The sequence below is a fragment of the Mauremys mutica genome, chromosome 3 (assembly GCF_020497125.1).
Source record: "Mauremys mutica isolate MM-2020 ecotype Southern chromosome 3, ASM2049712v1, whole genome shotgun sequence".
In the NCBI taxonomy this organism is placed as follows: domain Eukaryota; kingdom Metazoa; phylum Chordata; order Testudines; family Geoemydidae; genus Mauremys; species Mauremys mutica.
In genome coordinates this window covers 6,466,723-6,489,006 of record NC_059074.1, presented here as the reverse complement: position 1 = coordinate 6,489,006, position 22,284 = coordinate 6,466,723, and the positions used below count along the sequence as shown (strand labels likewise).

At 52.1% G+C, this 22,284-nt stretch overlaps 1 protein-coding gene across 3 annotated transcripts in view; it reads left to right on the top strand.

Annotated features, from left to right (window-relative positions):
- LOC123367551 (nuclear GTPase SLIP-GC-like) overlaps window positions 1-22,284 on the top strand; it is an 85,905-nt gene that overhangs the window by 15,886 nt on the left and 47,735 nt on the right. For 2 of the 3 annotated variants that reach the window (XM_045011866.1, XM_045011867.1), the window contains exons 3-6: window positions 4,255-4,356; window positions 16,771-16,876; window positions 18,855-19,077; window positions 20,170-20,385. In XM_045011866.1, coding sequence (XP_044867801.1) covers window positions 4,255-4,356; window positions 16,771-16,876; window positions 18,855-19,077; window positions 20,170-20,385 — 647 coding nt within the window. The remainder of the gene's footprint in view (window positions 1-4,254; window positions 4,357-16,770; window positions 16,877-18,854; window positions 19,078-20,169; window positions 20,386-22,284) is intronic. The other variant, XM_045011869.1, reaches the window with a different exon arrangement.

The window sequence follows — 22,284 nt, the reverse complement described above, 5'->3', positions numbered from 1 at the left end:
GCTGGGGCGGGAGCAGCATGCGGAGACCCCCTTGCCCTCCCCCAGGGGCCACAGGGACATGCCGGTTGCTTCCAGGATCAGCTCGGGGCCAGGGCAGGCAGGGAGCCTGCCTTAGCCCCACTGCGCCTCCGGACTTTTAGTGGCCGAAATTCTCCCGGACTGGCTGCAGTAGCCTCCATGAGATCGAGCCCGTTTCTAGGAGACTCCCAGCGAAACTGGGAGGGATGACAACCCTAACTCATCCTGAGATAGACTGTCAGAGGCCCAACGATCGACCAATTGATCGCATTCTACCAGTTGGTGACCACTCATGTAGAGGAACTGATCTCCAGCTGGTGTAGCTCATCATACACTGATTTACACCAGTGGGAGATCTGGCCCAGGATCTCAGTGTTAACCCTAAGCTCTCACTTGCTCATAACTCTGAAATAGGAGATTTTCCCTGCTTGGCCGGAGCCCAGAGGGGAAAGCTGGAAGTGTTGAGAAAAATCCAGCTACACTGGAATAAAAGGCCCGGCCCAGGTCAGCTGACTAGGGCTGAGGGGCCAAAAATTGCTGAGTAGATGTTCAGACTTGGGCTTGGGCTCAGGGACCCTCCCTCTCACGGGGTGCCAGAGCTCAGGCTCCAGCTCAAGCCCAAATGCCTACACAGGAAATTTACAGCCCTGCAGCCTGAGTCAGCTGACCCAGGCCAGCTGCTAGTCTTTAATTGCCATGTAGGGACCAGGCCATGTCAATCTAGTTAAGCTGGGAGGTGCTGAGATACCACGGTGATGGGTGCCAGTGCAAAACCTCTAAGCCCAGTAGGGGGGAAAACAAGAAAGTGTCCTGTGTCTGTCAGTCTTAGGCTTTGCACAGAGCAAGGGCTGAGCTGCCAAAGTCAAATCAAGGTTGAAACCTGCTTACAATCTGGGCTAGCTCCTCAGCCGGTACAAATTGGTGTGGCTGCACTGAAGACAGCAGAGCTCTGCCGAGTTAGCTGAGGACTTTGCCCCTGACATTTGAACTGTTTTCAACCCTGTTTCTTAGTCAAACGTGACATAACAAACTTGGAAAATTGGTCTGAATTCAACAGGATGAAATTCAGTAAAGACAATTGCAAAGGACTTCACTTAGAAAACAGTGAAATGCACAACTACAAGATGGGGCATCTCCAGTTAGGCAGTGGTACTGCTGAAAAAGCTCTCGGTGTTATAGTGGATCACAGACTGAATATGAGTCAACAGTGTGATGCAGTTGTGAAAAAGGCTAATATCATTGTGGGGTGTATTGTAAGTAAGACACGGGAGGTAACTGTCCTTCTCTACCCAGCACTGGTGAGGCCTCAGCTGGAGTCTTGTGTCCAGTTCTGGGCACCATGCTTTAAGAAAGATGTTAGCAAATTGGAGAGTCCAAAGGAGAGAAATAAAACTGATCCAAGGGTTAGAAAATCTGACCAGTGAGGAAAGGTTAAAAAACTTGGCCTATTTAGTCTTGAGAAAAGAAGCCTGAGGGGGAACCTGATAAATCTCCAAATATGTTCAGGGCTGTTACAAAGAGAAGGGTGAGCAATCATTCTCCATATCCACTGGAGGTAGGACAAAAAGGAAATGGCTTAATCTGCAGAAAGGGAGATTTAGGTCGGGGCGGCTCTATGTTTTTTGCCACCCCAAGCACGGCAGTTAGGCTCCCTTTGGCGGCATGCCTGCCGGCGGTCCATAATCATGTACATTCGGCGGCGTTTCTGTGGGTGATCTGCAGTCCCGTGGCTTCAGCGTACCCGCTGCCAAATTGCTGCCAGAACCATGGGACCTGCAGAGCTCCAGCAGGTACGCCGACAAAGGCTGCCTGAGTGCCGCCCTGACGGTGACCAGCAGGCTGCCCGCCCCCTGTGGCTCGCCGCCCCAGGCACGTGCTTGTTGTGCTGGTGCCTGGAGCCACCCCTGATTTAGGTTAGATATTAGGAAAGCTTTCTAACTGTAAGGAGAGTTAAGCACTTTATCATTTGTTAAATATACCTAATGCTACAGAGAAGGCAAGGTCAGAGAAAGGCACTTTGCACATGAACCAGTAAGTGGTGAGGTTTGTGATGGTCTTCAGTTCTTGGGCGAGTGCGTTTCACAGTCCCGGAGCACCCCAGGGAAAGTTCAGTCTGCTGCACAGACGAGGTTTGCTCGTAGAGTTGAGAGTTCCATTGGGCCAGAGGAGTGAACTTATAGACCACGGTCTTCATCACAGAGCTTTAGAGAGTCCATTAGGTATCCTGGGACCAGGCCATGGAGTGTCTTCAAGATAAGGACCAAGACCTTAAACTTGACAGGGCTTCATGCACAAGTCCATTGAGCTGGATGCAATGCATCCGAGGGTGCTGAGGGAGTTGGCTGGTGTGATTGCAGAGCCATTGGCCATTGTCTTTGAAATCTCGTGGCGATCAGGGAAGGCCCCAGACGATTGGGAAAAGGCAAATATAGTGCCCATATTTTAAAAAGGGCAGAAGAAGAATCCGGGGAACTACAGACTGGTCAGCCTCACCTCAGTCCCTGGAAAATTCCTGAAGCAGGTCCCTGAGGAATCCATTTTGAAGCACTTGGAGGAGAGGAAGATGATCAGGAACAGTCAACTTGGATTCACCAAGGGCAAGTCATGCCTGACCAACCTGGTTGCCTTCTATGATGAGATAACTGACTCTGTGGATATGGGGAAAGCAGTGGATGTGATATATCTTGACTTTAGCAAAGCTTTTGATATGGTCTCCCACAGTATTCTTGCCAGCAAGTTAAAAAAGTATGGATTGGATGAATGGACTATAAGGTGGATAGAAAGCTGGCTAGATCGTCGGGCTCAACAGGATCAACGGCTGGATGTCTAGTTGGTAGCCAGTATCAAGCAGAGAGCTCCAGGGTTCTGTCATAGGGCTGGTTTTGTTCAACGTCTTCATTAATGATCTGGATGATGGGATTAATTGCACCCTCAGCAAGTTTGCGGATGACACTAAGCTGCGGGGGAGAGGTACCGGTAGATACTCTGGAGGGTAGGGATAGGGTCCAGAGTGACATAGACAAATTGGAGGATTGGGCCAAAAGAAATCTGATGAGGTTCAACCAGGACAAGTGCAGAGTCCTGCACTTAGGACAGAAGAATCCCATACACTGCTACAGACTGGGGACCGACTGGCTAAGCAGCAATTCTGCAGAAATGGACCTGAGGATTACAATGGACGAGAAGCTGCCTATGAGTCAGCAGTGTGCCCTTGTTGCCAAGAAGGCTAACGGCATATTGGGCTGCATTAGTAGGAGCACTGCCAGCAGATCGAGGGAAGTGATTATTCCCCTCTATTTGGCACTGGTGAGGCCATATCTGAAGAATTGCATCCAGTTTTGGGCCCCCCACTACGGAAAGGATGTGGACAAATTGGAGAGAGTCCAGCGGAGAGCAACAAAAATGATCAGGGAGCTGGGGCACATGACTTACGAGGACAAACTGAGGGAACTGGGCTTGTTTAGTCTGCAGAAGAGAAGAGTGAGTGGGGATTTGATAGCAGCCTTCAATTACCTGAAGGCGGGTTCCAAAGAGGATGGAGCTCGGCTGTTCTCAGTGGTTGCAGATGACAGAACAAGGAATAATGGTCTCAAGTTGCAGTGGAGGAGGTTTAGATTGGATATTAGGAAACACTATTTCACTAGGAGCGTGGTAAAGCACTGGAATGGGTTATCTGGGGAGGTGGTGGAATCTCCATCCTTAGAAGTATTTAAGGCCCGGCTTGACAAAACTCTAGTTGGGAAGATTTAGTTGAAGTTGGTCCTGCTTTGAGCAGGGGATTGGATTAGATAACCTCCTGAGGTCTCTTCCAACCCTAATCTTCTATGATTCTATGATTCTATGGAAAGCTAATTTAGGGAGCAGAGAACAGGAGTTATGAGCTCGTGGTAGCGTGCATAGTTGAGGCAATGCACTGCCATGTTTTATATTACTTGGAGTTTCCTAAATGCTGAATGTTTCAGGCCCAGGTTTATTGCATTTTTGTAGCCCAGCCGAGAGGTGACAAAGGCATGAATAACCGCAGCCAGGTCTTAGTGTATGTACAGCCCCTAGCACGGTCTCAGCCTCCAGCAGTACTGTAATGCAAATAACAATGCTGGGTTTATACCAGTAAATGGGTCAGTGTCTCCGCATGCCATCTGTACTGAACCTCAGGTCCTTTATTAGTGAGCCGTGTAGCTGGTGTCCATCTCTAGCGCAATCACACTAACAAGAAGGCCCTTTTAATCTGAAAAGGTGCTGAGGGGGAAGATATAAATGAAACACCTGCCAAGAAAAAGAGGAGTTTGGACAAGTATCGAGCATTCGGACCGGAAGATCAAGAGTCGCTGAAAACCTGTAAGTATGAAAAACTGCCCCCAGTCCCTGCTGATACTGGGGAGCTGTGCCTGGGATGTGCCTGAAATACACAGGGCTTTGGGGAGAGGGCAAAATTGGACCCAGCCCTGGCTGTGGTTGAGGGTACAGAAGCCGCTTTCCCGCCCCAGGGATAGGGTGCAAGGCTGCACCAGCCCATGTTCATGTGGCTGCTCTGTGGCACTTGCAGCAGGGGAGGATCAGGGCCGCAGCTTCTCAGGGCACCCAGGGCTGTGAGTCAGTTTGTTGCCACCTGCTTCCAGTGTGAGGGAGTCTTGTGCCAGCTGGGCGTTAGCACTATAATACGACCAGCCTGTCAGCCACTCAAGCACTCTCCTCTAGGCTACACCAGCCCTGCCTTTGCCCTGCAGGCTGACAATAGACACATGCCAGTCCCTGTGTGTCTTCGAAGTGTCCCACTGGTCACTGGATACCCACAGAAATCCCAGATCCTCTGTTCCCAAAGGAACAATGTATCCCAGTTTTACCTTAGCCCACCGCTCCTGTACCACGCACAGCTCTTGAGTTCAATCATAGTTAGGGCCCTTCCAAATTAACGGACCATTTTGGTCAATTTCACAGTCATAGGATTTTCAAATCATAAATGTCATGAGTTCAGCTATTTAAGTCTGAAATTTCATGGTGTTGTAATTAGAATCATAGAAGATTAGGGCTGGAAGAGACCTCAGCAGGTATCTAGTCCAATCCCCTGCTTGAACCAGGACCAATCCCACTAAATCATCCCAGCCAGGGCTTTGTCAAGCCTGACCTTAAAAACCTCTAAGGAAGGAGATTCCACCACCTCCCTAGGTAACCCATTCCAGGGCTTCACCACCCTCCTAGTGAAATAGTGTTTCCTAATATCCAACCTAGACCTCCCACACTGCAACTTGAGACCACTGCTCCTTGTTCTGTCATCTGCCACCACTGAGAACAGCCGAGCTCCATCCTCTTTGGAACCCCCCCTTCAGGTAGTTGAAGGCTGCTATCAAATCCCCCCTCACTTTTCTCTTCTTACAGACTAAATAACCCCATTTCCCTCAGCCTCTCCTTGTAAGTCATGTGCCCCAACCCTCTAATTATTTTTGTTGCCCTCTACTGGACTCTCTCCAATTTGTCCACATCCCTTTCTGTAGTGGGGGGGACCAAAAATGGACACAATACTCCAGATGTGGCCTCACCAGTCCTGAATGGAGGGGAATAATCACTTCCCTCAGTCTGCTGGCAATGCCCCTACTAATACAGCACAATATGCCATTGGCCTTCTTGGCAACAAGGGCACATTGCTGACTCATATCCAGCTTCTCAACCACTGTAATGCCCAGGTTCTTTTCTGCAGAATTGCTGCTTAGCCAGTTGGTCCCCAGCCTGTAGCAGTGTATGGGATTCTTCTGTCCTAAGTGCAGGACTCTGCACTTGTCCTTGTTGAACCTCATTAGATTTCTTTTGGCCCAATCCTCCAATTTGTCTAGGTCACTCTGGACCCTATCCCTACCCTCCAGCGTATCTGCCTCTCCCCCCAGTTTAGTGTCATCCGTGAACTTGCTGAGGGTGCAGTCCACGCCATCCTCCAGATCATTGATAAAGATGTTGAACAAAACCGGCTCCAGGACAGACCCCTGGCAGCTTGATACCAGCTGCCAACTAGACATCGAGCCGTTGATCACTACCCATTGAGTCTGATAATCTAGCCAGCTTTCTATCCACCTTATAGTCCATTCATCCAATCCATACTTCTTTAACTTGCTGGCAGGAATACTGTGGGAGACGGTATCAAAAGCTTTGCTAAAGTCAAGATATATCACATCCACCTCTTTCCCCATATCCACAGAGCCGGTTATCTCATCATAGAAGGCAATCAGGTTGGTCAGGCATGACTTGCCCTTGGTGAATCCATGTTGACTGTTCTTGATCACCCTCCTCTCCAAGTGTTTCAAAATAGATTCCTTGAGGACCTGCTACACGATTTTGCTGGGGACTGAAGTGAGGCTGACTGGTCTGTAGTTCCCCAGGTTCTTTCTTCCCTTTTTAAAAGATGGGCTATATATTTGCCTTTTTCCAATCGTCCAGGACCTCTCCTGATCCCCACAAATTTTCAAAGATAATGGCCAATGGCTCTGCAATCACATCAGCCAACTCCCTCAGCGTCCTCGGATGCATTAGATCTGGACCCATGGACTTGTGCATGTCCAGCTTTTCTAAATAGTCCTTAACCTGGTCTTTCATCACTGAGGGCTTCTCATCTCCTCCCCATACTGTGTTGCCCAGTGCATCAGTCTGGGAGCTGACTTTGTCTGTGAAGACCGAGGCAAAAAAAGCATTGAGTACTTCAGCTTTTTCCACATCCTCTGTCACTAGGTTGCCTCCCCCATTCAGTAGAGGTTCCACACTTTCCCTGACCACCTTCTTGTTGCTAACATACCTGTAGAAACCCTTCTTGTTACCCTTCATATCCCTTGCTAGCTGTACCTTGGCTTTCCTGATTACACCCCTAGATGCTCAAGCAATATTTTTGTACTCCTCCCCAGTCATCTGTCCAAATTTCGATTTCTTGTAAGCTTCCTTTTTGAGTTTAAGCTCACCGAAGATTTCACTGTTAAGCCAAGCTGGTCACCTGCCATATTTGCTATTCTTTCTGCACTTTGGGATGGTTTGTTCCTGAGCCATCAGTAAGGCTTCTTTAAAATACAGCCAACTCTCCTAGACTCCTTTCTCCCCCATATTAGCCTCCCAGGGGATCCTGCCCATCAGTTCCCTGAGGGAGTCAAAGTCTGCTTTTCTGAAATCCAGGGTCCATATTTTGCTACTCTCCTTTCTTCCCTTTGTCAGGATCCTGAACTCAACCATCTCATGGTCACTGCCGCCCAGGTTGCCACCCATGTCTACTTCCCCTACCAATTCTTCCCTGTTTATAAGCAGCAGGTCAAGAGGAGCACTGCCTCTAGTTGGTTCCTCCAGCACTTGCACCAGGAAGTTGTCCCCAGCACTCTCCAAAAACTTCCTGGATTGTCTGTGCACTGCTGTATTGGATGATTGAAGTCCCCCATTAGAACCAGGGCCTGTGATCTGGAAACTCCAGTTAGTTGTCCAAAGAAAGCCTCATCTACCTCATCATTCTGAGGCATTACCACTGTCAAGGCTGAATCCCAACTCTGTCATTCTGAGTGCAGAAGGTGGGGGCCCACAAGGATTTAAAAAAATAATACTGGCCACTCCAGGCTTGTATTAAACTCCCAAGGTTACAGCTTTTCTCTGACCTTGGCTTGGTAAATGCTGCCACCACCCAAATACAAAAAAACCCAAAACCCTTTGAACCCAGGAAGGAGCACTTGGGAATTCCTCCCTGTGGGGTACCCTCAAACTCTTTCACCCCTCCGGGAAAGAGCTGAGAAAGAAAACAAAGGAAATTAGCTGTTGTCACCAGCTAATCAGTCAGCATAGACACAAACCTGTTAGGACACCAGAAATCCAGTCCTGTTCTTAAAAAAGGTAAATTTTATTAAAAACAAAAAGGAAGAAAATACATCTGAAACTTAGGCTTTTGCTAGATTTTTAAAAGAGCAATTCCAAAAATCAAGCACGCAAACTAGCTTTTTTGGGAGTTCAGCTTAAAGGTTACAAACAAACAAAAGCATCCGGGGTTAGCACAAAGGAGTCCACAAGCCAATACGAAATAAAAGAAATAACCCTAATCGCATCTAGCTAAACATTCTGATCTACTTACGCATTGGAGTTCAGATAAGTAGTTCTAGGCAAGATCTGATGATGCCTGGCTTAGCTGCTTATAGCATGGCTACTCTGACCCTTCAGCCCAGAGAGAACAGACAAAGGGGAAGTTTCTTTCCCAATTTTAAAATGTTCTACCTTCTCATTGGCTCTTTTGGTCAGGTGCCCACTTTTTTTCTTTATCTGGGGGACTTTTTAACCCTTTTCAGGTAAAACAAGTAAAGAACAGGTACCAGGAGGGATTTTACAGCTAACTGGCTGTTTGGGTGTCCATCAAAGGGAGCTACCCCCCCCCACTTTATTTATTACACCACCCTTACTTCTTCTTCGAGTGATTGCTCCAATGCATTCCAGTTAGGTGTGCGCGCCGCGCGTGCACGGCTTCTCCGGAACTTTTTTTTTTTACCCTAGCTACTCCGGCGGGCCGGCTGGCGCCCCCTGGAGTGGCGCCGCTATGGCGCCGGTTATATACCCCAGCCGGCCCGTCCGCTCCTCAGTTCCTTCTTACCGCCCGTGACGGCAGTTGGAACTGTGGAGTGCTGAACAGTTCTCCACGTCCCTAGCTTTCTCTCTTCTTCATCGTTGTATATAGTTACCATAGTTAGTTGTAGTTATTTAGTTAGTATAGTTAGTGTTAGATAGATAAGGTAAAAAGGGGGTTTTTCCCCTTTTTTGCCTTAGCCGGTGCGGGCTCATGCCCAAAGCACCGGGCTTTAAACCCTGCACGGGGTGCCAGAGACCGATGCCCGTGGGAGACCCGCACGACGCCTGTCTCCGCTGCTTGGGCGAAGGGCACCGAACAGACAAGTGCCCGATCTGCTCGAAGTTCAAACCGCGGACCCGCAAGGATCGAGATACCCGCCTAAAGCAGATCCTCATGGAGGCGTCTCTTCAACCAGCGGCACCGCCCGCACCGGTCCCGCGGCCTCCTCCCGTGCAGGACACAACGCCGGCACCGAGTCGCTCCACGTCTGCGGCACCGCCGGCGAAGAAGGCGGTGACGAAGTCTCGGCACCGCTCGCTTTCGCCCGCCAGGAAACAGAGACTGGCGAAGGCTCTGGCTCAGGCTCGCGTAGAGGACTCTGCCAAAGCGACTCCGCAGCCTGCAGCCCCCGTGGTGCCTCTGCACAAGCCGTGCACCGCACCGGTGACTCCGGCACCGCAAGGGCCATCGAGTCCGGCGCCGCCACGCTCCCCGGTGCCGTCCGTGGTCGAGCCTCGGCCGCCGTCAACGCCGGAGACATTCGCCTCCGCGCGAGAGCTGATACAGCTCCTAGAGGCTCCAGGCCTCCGGCCCCCGGCACCGCCGGTGCGGGCTGTCGTGTCCAAGGGGAAACCGGCCGCGATGATCCGGCCACCATCCCTGGAATCACGGCGTGGACGTCGTACACGGTCCCGGTCTCGTTCCCGCACCGTCGACAGGTCCCCGTCCCGCCGATCGCGATCCCGGCACCGCTCTCCATCGCGGCACCGATCACAGTCTGCTCGTCGGTCGCAGTCCCGGTACCGCTCCTCTTCGCGGCACCGGTTGTACTCCCGGCGTCGCACCAGATCCAAGTCGCCACCGCATCGGCACCGACGGTCTCTGTCACGGCACCGTTCCCGGCGCCGCGACTCCCGCGGACGCTCCAGGCGTCGCAGCTCGCGCTCTCGGTCGAGCTCCCGGCACTGGTCGAGCTCCCGGCACCGCGATGACCGTGGTCATTCCCGGCACCGGAGATCTTACTCCCGGTCGAGCTCCCGCCATCGGTTGAGCTCCCGGCACCGCTCCAGCCCCCGGCACCGGTCGAGCTCCCGGCGCCGGTCGAGCTCCCGGCACCGTGGAGAGAGTCATGCGAGGTCGCCTTCCCGGCACCGAGTGGAAGGGCATCCCGCGGCGGTATGCCCTGGAATCTCCTCGGCACCTCCCTGGCCTTCTCGCCCTGAGTCGGTCGCCTCCGGCGCAGAAGCCTATGGGCTCCCGCCTCCGACGCCACCAGCCCAGCCTCGCGGTGCTCAGCAGTGGGGATTTTGGGTGCCATGGGCCCAATATGAGTCAGACGGTGTGCCCTTTCTGCCGGGGCCTCCAGGGGCCCAGCGCAGAGTCCCAGAGGCGTCGATATCTCGACCACCGCCATCACCACCACCAGCTATTCCGGTGGAGTCAGAGGGCCCCTCCGAACCCCCAGCGCACCACGCAGTGGACCCCTCGTCGGCCGAGGTCATCCAGGAGTTATCCTCCGCATCCTCACCCGATGAGGCGGTGGCCGGCGCGGCGTCAAAGGAGCCGCCCCCCGTTGATGCGAAGGCGCATCAGGACCTGCTCCGCCGTGTGGCGACGGCTATGGCCCTCCCTGTGGAGGAGGTAAAGGAGGACGAGGACCCCATCACAAACGTGGTGGGGTCAGACATGCCAGTACGGGTTGCGTTACCTTTTGTGCGCACAATCCAAAGGAACGCCACCACTATTTGGCAAACGCCCGCATCTGTGCCTCCCACAGCCCGTGGCGTCGAAAGAAAGTACTCAGTCCCTCCCCCGGGCTATGAGTACTTGTATGTGCATCCGGCTCCGGACTCCCTAGTTGTACAGTCCGTCAATGATAGAGAGCGAAACGGCCAGCCGGCCCCTGCTCCAAAGTCAAAGGACGCACGACGGATGGACCTGCTCGGCCGAAAGGTCTATTCTGCGGGGGGTCTGCAGATGAGGATTGGTAACCAGCTGGTCCTCCTGGCCAGATACGTGTTTGACATACTCACGTCTCTGGACAAGTTCTCTGACCTCCTGCCGTCGACATCCCGCCAGGACTTCACCACTATGTTGGAAGAAGGGAGGCGATCCTCTCGGTCCTCCATTACAGCCGCCCTCGACGTGGCGGACTCAGGGGCACGCACCTTAGCATCGGGGGTCACGATGCGGCGCATCGCCTGGCTCCAATCTTCTACCCTGGCTCCGGAAGTACAGTATACTCTCCAGGATTTGCCCTTTGACACCAAGGGGTTATTCTCGGAGAAGACGGACTCGCGGATCCAGTCTCTAAAGGATGGCCGGGTGGCGATACGTACACTCGGTATGCATACGCCGGTGACGCAGCGCAGGCCATTCCGCCCACAACCTTCCCGGTATCAGTCGCGGTACCGACCCTACCCGGCTCGGCGACCGGCCCAAAATCGCCGTCGCCCATCGGGCAACCGCCGAAACCAGGGCCAGGCCGCTTCCAAAGCCCCGCACGCGGCCAAGCAACCCTTTTGATGGGACGCACGAGGGCTGCACATCACTCTCCCCTCCGGATCCTTCCCGTTTATTTCATGACCGCCTCTCCCGCTTCTTCTCGGCGTGGTCCCGTGTGACGTCGGACAGCTGGGTACTCAGCACGGTCCACTCGGGATACCGTCTCCAGTTTGTTTCACCCCCTCCTTCCCATCCACCTTCCCTGTCCCTCTTCAGGGACCCCTCTCACGAGCAGGTCCTCATACAAGAGGTCCAGACTCTGTTGAGCGTGGGTGCCATCGAGGAGGTGCCTCCCTCCAGGCGGGGCAGGGGATTTTACTCCAGGTATTTCCTCATCCCCAAGGCGAAAGGCGGGCTACGTCCTATCCTGGACCTTCGCGGGCTGAACAGGTACCTGCTCAAGCCCAAGTTCCGCATGGTCACCTTGGGGACCATCATTCCCTCCCTGGATCCGGGAGACTGGTTTGCTGCCCTCGACATGAAGGACGCATACTTCCATGTCGCGATCTACCCCCCTCATCGGCGCTACCTTCGGTTTGTGGTCAACGACGCCCACTACCAGTTCGCCGTGTTGCCGTTCGGCCTGTCGACCGCCCCCAGAGTGTTCACCAAATGCATGGCGGTCGTCGCCGCAGCCCTACGACGGAGTCAGATACATGTTTACCCGTATCTGGACGACTGGCTGATTCGAGGTCAGTCCCGACAACTGGTGGGGAATCAGCTGACAGAGATCCTGGCTCTCTTTCGGCAGCTAGGCCTTCTCATCAACGTCGACAAGTCCACTTTGATTCCGACACAGCGCGTCGAATTCATCGGCGCGGTCCTCGACTCCACGGTGGCCAGAGCCTCTCTTCCTCGAGCTCGGCACCAGACAATGGTCTCCCTCATCCGGGACCTCGTCAATTTCCCGACTACGACGGTGCGGGCATGCCTTCGCCTCCTAGGCCACATGGCATCATGTACGTATGTCACCGCGTATGCGCGGCTCCACCTCCGTCCGTTCCAGTCCTGGCTCGCGACGGTGTACCGCCCGCGTCGCGACTCCATCGATATGGTGGTCACGGTCAACAGGACAACCCTCGACTCCCTCCGCTGGTGGCTCGACCCGGAGGTCGTGTGCGCCGGAGTCCCGTTCCACCCTCCTCGGCCATCGGCAACGTTGACCACGGACGCCTCTGCGCTCGGACGGGGAGCTCACCTGGGGGACCTTCACACTCAAGGCCTCTGGTCAGCGCACGAGCTCGCACTCCACATCAATGTCCGCGAGCTCCGAGCGATCCGCCTCACATGCCACACCTTTCGGTCCAACCTGCACGGCCGCTGTGTGACAGTGTTCACGGACAATACAACAGCAATGTTCTACGTGAACAAGCAGGGCGGAGCTCGCTCGTCCCCCCTCTGCAAGGAAGCGATCCTCCTGTGGGACTTCTGCGTGACCCACTCCATTCACCTGGAAGCGTCTTTTCTTCCGGGAGTGCAGAACACGCTGGCCGACCATCTCAGCAGGTCGTTTCTCTCCCACGAGTGGTCCCTTCGTCCCGACGTTGCACACTCGATCTTCCAGAGGTGGGGGTTTCCCTGGGTCGACCTCTTCGCTTCCAAGGCGAACAGGAAGTGTCTCCAGTTCTGCTCGTTCCGGGGTCACTCGCCGGGCTCTCTGTCGGACGCCTTCCTGTATCCCTGGGAGACTCACCTCCTCTACGCCTTCCCTCCGTTCCCGCTCGTACACAGAGTGCTCCAGAAGCTTCGGAGGGATCGAGCCACTGTCATACTCGTGGCTCCGGCCTGGCCGAGGCAGCATTGGTACACCCTGCTCCTCGAGCTCTCCGTTCGGGATCCCATCCCGCTCCCATTATGGCCGGACCTCATCACGCAGGACTTCGGCAGGCTCCACCATCCGAACCTGCAGTCCCTCCATCTTACAGCCTGGTACCTGCGTGGTTGACCCACGCAGAGAGGGATTGTTCGGCAGCCGTACAACAAGTCCTGTTGGAAAGCAGAAAGCCTTCCACTCGTTCCACCTACCTGGCGAAATGGAAGAGGTTCGCACTCTGGTGTGACCAACAGGGGCTCAACCCATTCGTGGTACCGGTCCCTACCATCCTGGACTACCTCTGCTACCTTAAGGAGCAAGGTTTGGCGGTTTCCTCCTTGAGGGTCCACCTCGCAGCAGTGTCCGCCTTTCGTCCATCGGTGGAGGGTCGCTCCGTCTTTTCCAATCCGATGGTCTCCCGCTTCCTGAAAGGCCTCGACCGCTTATACCCGCCGGTTCGACGTCCTGCCCCGACCTGGGACTTGAACCTCGTCCTGGCCAGACTCATGTGTCCACCATTCGAGCCTATGGCCACATGCTCTCTCCTTTACCTCTCCTGGAAGACGGCCTTCCTGGTTGCCATAACATCGGCAAGACGAGTATCGGAGCTCCGAGCGTTGACGGTGGGCCCGCCCTACACCGTCTTCCACGCAGATAAGGTGCAGCTTCGTCCTCACCCGGCCTTCCTGCCAAAGGTGGTCTCGGCTTTCCACCTTAATCAAGACATCTTTCTTCCGGTCTTCTTCCCGAAGCCCCATACCACACCTCGGGAACAACAGCTCCACACCCTCGACGTCCGTCGAGCGCTTGCTTTTTACATCGAGCGGACGAAGCCCTTCCGGCGTTCCACACAGCTCTTCGTAGCAGTCGCCGATCGCATGAAAGGCGAGCCGGTCTCTTCCCAGCGCATCTCCTCCTGGGTAACGCAATGCATCCGGACATGCTACGAGCTGGCTCACGTGACACCGTGCCGCCTCACCGCTCACTCCACGAGAGCGCACGCCTCGTCTACCGCCTTCCTGGCCCATGTCCCTATCCAGGACATCTGCAGAGCGGCCACCTGGTCTTCGGTCCACACCTTCGCCTCCCACTACGCGTTGGTGCAGCAGTCTAGAGACGACGCAGCCTTCGGCTCTGCGGTATTACACTCCGCCACGTCTCACTCCGACCCCACCGCCTAGGTAAGGCTTGGGAATCACCTAACTGGAATGCATTGGAGCAATCACTCGAAGAAGAAAAGACGGTTACTCACCTGTAGTAACTGTTGTTCTTCGAGATGTGTTGCTCCAATCCATTCCAGACCCGCCCTCCTTCCCCACTGTCGGAGTAGCCGGCAAGAAGGAACTGAGGAGCGGACGGGCCGGCTGGGGTATATAACTGGCGCCATAGCGGCGCCACTCCAGGGGGCGCCAGCCGGCCCGCCGGAGTAGCTAGGGTAAAAAAAAAAAGTTCCGGAGAAGCCGTGCACGCGCGGCGCGCACACCTAACTGGAATGGATTGGAGCAACACATCTCGAAGAACAACAGTTTGTTGCCTGATTTGGGGAGGGTTAGTAGGGACAGTGGAATTTATCCACTTAATTTAGTTTTATTTAATAATTAATTTTCTAATTAATTAAGAATGTTAGTAATAATTAATAGATATTAATAATATGGGTATGGCTCGCCAATATGTGTGATCAGAAGATAAAAGTTCGTCTTGAATCAGGCTTCACAGAATTTAATACAAGGAGATTGGGTTATGTGACAGAAAAACTATACTGAGACAGAATTAGTCAAACAAGACCTTTTATTTAAAATCAATGAAACAAGAAGTAAATGTAAAATGTTAAAAGCAGTATGAGATTACAAAGTTACAAAATATCACAGTTCTTTAAGAGATATGATATGATATGATATGATATATCTAATGCACTTTGCAGCAAATAGTACTAGAGTGAATTTCACACCTCTGCTAGAGGAAGTATAGTTATAAAGAAACTGGTTATGAATTAAACCCTTCTTAGCATAGATGCTTTAGAGGTGAAGTAGAAATTAAGAATTATTTCATACTTACAGCTGTGAAAGGACAGAACACTACGACTTATCATTAGTTGACAGCTTTCGTAGGTGTAGGCAGGGTGAGGCGATGAGAATAGAAGGATGGGTGTATCGCCTGCTCTAATGGTGGATTATCACACCTTTTATAGGGAGAAATCCTTCCTCTTATGCCCAAATTTGTCTTTCCCCATGGAAAGGTGAGGGTACCTGTTTTCATAGGCTGACCTTTGTATACGTATTAAATGACGCATTTGCGGGTGTATGTGTTACATTTGTGGTCAAAAAATACCCTCCTTTTTACCCTAACTAGGTGAAAGGTTAGCAGACATTCGAAAAGTCCCTAGACAATTTGCGTAGGTTTGTTTCCTATTATCACTTTTCTGAGTAAGGGTCTTAAAGGTTGCTTTCAGCATCACAGAGGAAATAGGCCAGGATGTCTGGTCTAGAAGTTTCTAGGTATCATTACAGCTTATTGCAAATTCTATTAATCTATGCAGCCTACACACTTTTATCAAAAAGACATTTTATACAGACCAACAGATTAATCCTCAGGGCTACAAGTTACTACAGGTGAGTAACCGTCTTTTCTGCACTGTTCCTGGCAGGGCGCTGCCTTCAAAGCTGGGTGCCCGGCCAACAGCTGCCACTCTCCGGCTACTCAGGTCTGAAGACAGCACAGAAGTAAGGGTGGCAATACTGTGACCCCCCTAATATAACCTGGTGACCCCCCCCTGCAACTCCTTTTTGGGTCAGGACCCCTAATTTGAGAAACGCTGGTCTCCCCCCGTGAAATCTGTATAGTACAGGGAAAAAGCACACAAAAAAACAGATTTCACAGAGGGAGACCAGATTTCACGGTCCGTGACGCATTTTTCATGGCCGTGAATTTGGTAGGGCCCTAATCATAGTGAAACAAAAGGGAATTTGTTAAAGAAAGACTAGAGATTCAACTGGAAACAAGGGTGAGTGATGGAAACAAATGGTTTCATATAAAACAAAATCATAAGACATGAACTAGGGTCTACACTTACTAATAGTTACCTTGCCTAGCTAATAGAGTAGAGTCTCACCCCAAAGTTCAGTCTTTTGCAGCACTTGCTTGTCCCAAGTAGCCAGGACCAAGTCATCCACGAGCCACCCCCACTCATCCTATGATCTACTGAATCAGTCTTTTGTCTTTATTCACAGGCAGGGCCATTCCTTCATTGCTGTATTGTTCCTTTCCCCTTCCAAGTGGTTGGGAGGTTTATAGTTTGTCTTTGATGGTTTTCCATTGACTTCTCTGAGCTGGGGCAAGGCAGACAATATATATACTACCTGTACGGCCCTGAGGATGGCACGTGGGTTGCAGCTGTGGGCTGACTGGGCTGCAAGCAGCCTGTGGGCCGCGGGTTGAGAACCACTGGTCTGGTAGCACAGCACCCCTAGCACCATGCTGGAGGATTGGGGCTGATAGGGCTGAAGAGCCATCTATTGAATCACTGTTGCCATTTCCTATAGCATCCTGGGTTTTCCTTGGAGGTCTCCCCTCCTTGACTGACCTGGCACAAGTCTGCTTAGCTGGTGAGAGCTGAGTGTATCCTTAACATGTAATTGTCTCCTCCTTCCAGATGAAAATATGGAATCCAGGATCCGAAAAGTTCTGAACACTACATACAAGAAGCTGACCAGCTCTCTGTCCCAGGATACTATATCGCACGAGATTAAATATCTCAAGTGAGTCTGCAGCCCCATTTCTCCCTTAAAGCCTAATGATGGAGACACCACAGCCTACGCTCACATAGGGCTCCGCTTACCTGCTCTATGGACAGACCCATGTCGCAATGTGCAGATCTAGCTCTGAACTCCTGCATCTGCAGGGTTCTGGTGCAGGCCTGTGTCTAGATAGCACCATAGGAACTGACAAACTGGATCAGACCACGGTCCCTCTAGACCAGGGTCCTTTCTCTGACAGAGGCAGCACCAGCTGCTTCAGAGGAAAGTATAAGACCCCCCACAATTATGGGCTGTCCCTGCTGCAGGGACAGTTCATTCCCGAGCCCTGTAGAGCTGCTGGAAAAGAGAACACCACTGCAGATACCTTCCCCACATGGGTCTCCCCTCAGGGCTCCACGAGGAAATTGTGGCCGGGAGGCATCCCTAATAGTGCAGGTTCTATAGAATGTTGCTGCTCAGGAACCAAGGAGAAGCAAAAAGCAGGTATGATGGCTCAGGGCCTTTGTGCAGGCTTCTCTGGGCTTACGTGGCTCTCTGGGGATGCTCCCAGTTTGGGATTGGGCCCCGCTGCCTTTTCCAGCCAGGGTGAACCCTGCCCCCTGAACAGGATGACATAGCAAGAATAAGGCCATTAGGGGTATGTCTACACTGCATTGTAAACCTGGGTCTGTGGGACCCATGCCTAGAGAGTCGGTGTCTCCAAGCCTGAACCCAGGACTCACAACCGTGTTGACACGTCCGTACTGCACTACGCAGACCTGAGTCAGACTGTGAGGTGATGCCTCAGTGCAAAGTTGTGTGGAAGAAATGAACTCCACTCTCAGGTTGGAAACAACAAAATCAGAGACAGCTTTATTCAGGACATGCAATTGCAAGGGAAGAACACAGCTGACAGAGCATCTCTGCCTCAGTTTCTCCAAAGTACAAGCAAAATCACACAAGCATTTATACCTCTTTGTGATGTGCATGAATTAAAAACATCTGCATTTTATTTAGGCTATTTGCTATCTAGTCCAGTATTTTCTCACTTTCTCTTCTCAAACATCATTACCTCAAGGCTAGGTCACACTGACTATTCTGCTGTTTTCCACTCGCTTCTGACGGGAGCCCTGCTTCTACAGGTCTCGCGATATTAGGCTAAGACTTAACAGAACAGTTGCTCTGTCTCTGACACTTAAATGGCTGCACTTAAATCCTCTCTTTCTTTCCCTGCTTCCACATGTGTCCCCAAAGCCAAACGTGGGGAGGGCATGGCTTTGGCTCCCTCAGCTCAGCAGGGCTCTCAGGCCACTCCTGGTGTCCAGGAACCTGGAAAGCCTCTCTGTTCTCAGGCCTGTCAGGGGGTTGGTAGGGGAACCCAGGCCCACCCACTCCACTGGGTTCCAGCTCAGGGCCCTCAAGCCAGACAAGGAGAGTCAGGGTTTGCTGATTCTGAGAGTACCCTGAGCTCCTTCCTGCCTTCCCTCGGGCCCCTGCAGGCTCTTTGGTCTGTTGGCGTGTTCGCCCCTTGCTGGGGTGTTCTCCCTGAGCAGCTCTCTAGTAGTCTGCTGACAGGAGTTCCTTTCTCCTGCCTGCTCACTGCTCTGTTAGCCACCCGCCTTCTGCCTCCCAGCCCTTTTATCCTCCCAGCTGCTCTTAGCCGGCCAATCAGCAGTGGCTGGCAGTGCCTGTATGGCTAGTGGGGGTACATACACTCCATGACACAGACCTCCTGCTTCTAGGGGCGTATTCCAGGGTTCCTAGCCCCTCGCCAGCTGTAGCTGCTCTAGGTCTTGGTTCATGGTTTATGGCAGGAAAACTTGTCTGTCCATCCAGCCAAACCTTAACGATAGTGGAGCCTGATCCAGTGTTCATCTAAATCATTTTGGGGGTTGGGGAGAAGCCTCCAATGGGGCTGTATTTGTGAGGCAGGAAGCTACTGGCCCTTCCCAAATACATGAATCTGTCTAACCCTCCCTCCCTCTCTCCTCCTTCTCAGGAACCGTCTCCTCACCTTGAAAGAAAAGTCTTCTCTGGACCCCATTTACATTGGGCTCTTTGGCAGCACCGGGGCTGGGAAGAGCTCGCTGTTCAACGCCATCATCGAGCAGCAGCTCTTCCTGCCAGTGTCGGGGAACCAAGCCTGCACCTCGTGCACTGTGCAAGTCAGCAGCAGCCGGAGCAAAAACTACGAGGCAAAAATTCACCTTCTGTCACTACAGGCAAGTCTAATTCCTCAGCCTGGCACAGGGCCCGGGTGTGTTCTTTAGGACAGTCTCCTGCTGCAGGGTGTGTAGCCAGCCACAGCCCCTCCACAGGGTAACTCTGTCTTATGGAGAGGGCAGCTGGCTGCCTGGCCCAGAAGTCGCCTGCTGGCTGCTTCTTGTATTAAACCTCAGCTCTGCCTGATGATTGCCAAGGGCTCCAGGAAGGAATGAGTGTCCTCTGAGGACAGTGTTGGGGCTGGGTTCTCTTAGGAGGTCAGGAGGTAGGGTAACCAGACAGCAAATGTGAAAAAGCTGGACAGGAAGCATAGAGTTATAGGAGCCTATATAAGTGCAACTGTCAGAAATACCTGCATCGCCTTTGAAGAAGATCGCTGCCAGCGTCTACAAGAGGCACGCGAACGAGGTCACAGAGCATCAGCAGTGCACAACCCACTGACTGCCAACTTCCCATGCACCATCTGCAGCAAAATGTGCAACTCTAGAATTGGCTCTAGAATTGGCCTGTGTAGTCATCAGAGGGCACACTATGAGACCAACACTAGATGGTCTGCACAGATTTGTCGTCATCATCATCATCATCGGACTACCTACTATAAGAAAAAGACCCAAAAATCAGGACTGTCCCTATAAAATCGGGACATCTGGTCACCCTATCAGGAGGAGACAGGTATAAGCAACAGCACTTCCCTCCCTGCTTTGCTTGTAGTTGTCCAGAGGGGAATCCTGCTGCTGGAACCACAGCTCGTTCGTCTGCTGCAGAAGCCAGGGAACCACTTGTGCTGCGTCTGCACTATAGCTCCCCACAGCTTCTCCTGCAGCACTGAGCCAGTTCCCAGCTCCCATCCCCTGCCCGGCACTGAAATAGCTCTGTAGTCCCTTTGATTGGAATGCTGTTACACCAATCCCACCCAGCCTGAGCTCTAGGCACCGCCATAGCTGCTGAAATCCACTACCGCTGCCTGTACAACCCTAGTCAAATCCAGCCCCAACTCCTGCATTATTCTGTAGCAGCCTTGCCCAGCCCCCACCCCGGCCCCCAAATGCCCAAGATAACAATGGCCTGTTTGCCTTGCTCTGCACTGGCAGGAATGGAAGGAGGAACTGAAGAATCTGGTGGAGCTTGTGCGGACACCCGGGGAGGAGGAAGAAGAGGAGGAGGAAGATGATGTAGGTGAAGCTGTCCAAAAGCTTCGAGCTCTCTATGGGAGAGATGCTGAAACCAGATCTTATGAAGACCTGTTGAGGGCAAAGCTGCTAGTAAATATCCCTGCCGCAAATTGTATTCCCCTCATGGGAGCACAGGTGAGTGTGTGTGTGTTTATAAATTCCAAATCCTGAAGACATTTGTGGGTTCAAACTAAAAACAAACTGGATAAATTCATGCAGGATTGGTCAATCAATGTCTATTAGCCAAGATGGTCAGGGACAAACCCCCCATGCTCTAAACCTCTGACTGCCAGAAATTGGGAGTGGACGGCAGGGGATGGATCACTAGATTAAGAGCCTTGTTCTGTTTACTCCTTCTGAAGCATCTGGCATTGGCTACTGTCTGAAGACCGGGTGGTGGGATAGATGGACCATTGATCTGACCCAGTATGGCCGTTCTTATGTCAGGGAGATGGGTGGAGAGGGTGAGGCCAGAGCAGGAGGAGGCTGGGGAAGGGCCGGGATGGGGAGGGAGGTGCTAGAGCCAGGGGAGGGAGTCTGAGCAGTTGGGCTCAGTCCCAGTTTCAGACAGTGAAGGCGGGGGAGAGGTGGGGAGGAGAAGCAGGGAAGTGTTGCTTCTTGCCAATGGCTAAACCAATCCCTCATCGTTTTTCCTGTGACATCGCTTTAAAGTTTTGCAATATGTAAGTCATCAACCCTGAACAATTATATAAGTTCTGTTTTCACATGTTGCAATTATATAAGTTCTGCGTGGGAGTGTGAATCCTGCTGCACTAATTAGGGCAGTGATGCTCAAACTATTTACCAGCCAGTCATGCTTTTGTCAGAGGAACAAAAGCAGGAGGGGAGAGAGTCAAACAGTGACAGGAAATGGGTGACTGGGCATTTCCCTGTCTTGGGGTGAGGAGATGAGTGGCTAGGGAGAGGTGTACACTGAAGACTGACTTTTTCAACCTGAAATTATTATACACACAACGACTAAGGCGTAAAGGGGAGTTAAAAGGTCAAAAGTCAAACTAAAAAACAGGATTTGTGGTTTTTAAAATCACCAAAAAGAGTTAAAGTTGGCAGTATGGCAGTGGGATGTGTGATAGACTCACCCGAGTTAGCTTTGAGCCAGTTAGCTCATATACCAGTACAAGCCCACCCAGAACCCTGGCTAATTACTCGGGCAGCCACCCCGAACAGACGTCCAGGCTACTGCAGCTTCACTGCTACCTAGATCAAAGCCAGCTCGGGTACGTCTCCATGTGCTGCAATCATACCCCTCTGCCCCCCTTCGCAGTGCAGACACTGCCTTTCTTTATAGGGGTATAACATTTAAATTCAGCAGCTGCCTCTTTCAGTTGTACATTGAGCTACAAATGAGCTTTGCCGGCTGTGGATGGGTTTTTCCAGAGAACTTGGAATAGGCCAAACTTGGGGCAAAATTGTCCCCTCCTGCATGAATCTATTGTGGGATTCCCCCCGGAGATTACCCCAGTCTGTCCCACTGAGGGAGTGAACTCCGCCTGCCCCATCCCACTCCTCCACACCCCTGGCAGGAAGGCAGCTCCCGTGCTGCCACCTAGAGCTCCGCAACATTTCCTCACCAAAAAAAATGTCCAGTTGGAAAATGTAGGTTAGTTGAAGTCTAAACGTTATGCAGGATAATGTCAATTGTAACTGATATTCTGATTTTTTCCAATCATGGTCATCAAACCAACAATACTTTGTGACAAATCATCACTTTGAAACAATTGTTTTGCTTTGTTTCAATTTAAAAATGTTATATTGGCTTAGGGATTTTCAGAGGTTTTCCTGTCTTTCTCGTCCCAAATTTCAAGTGGGGATTTTCCCTGAGGAAAGGACCACAGGGAACATTTCTGCTTTTTACTGCCAGCCATGCAGAGGCAGCTGTAACCCTCTGCCCCCAGCATCCCACCTCCTTGCCCCATTCCCTAGCCATAGCCACTCCCAGGGACCTGCCAGAGAAAGTTAATCAGGCCTCGGGCTACAGTGACTCTGTCATGTGTCCTCTGCAGTACCAGAGGG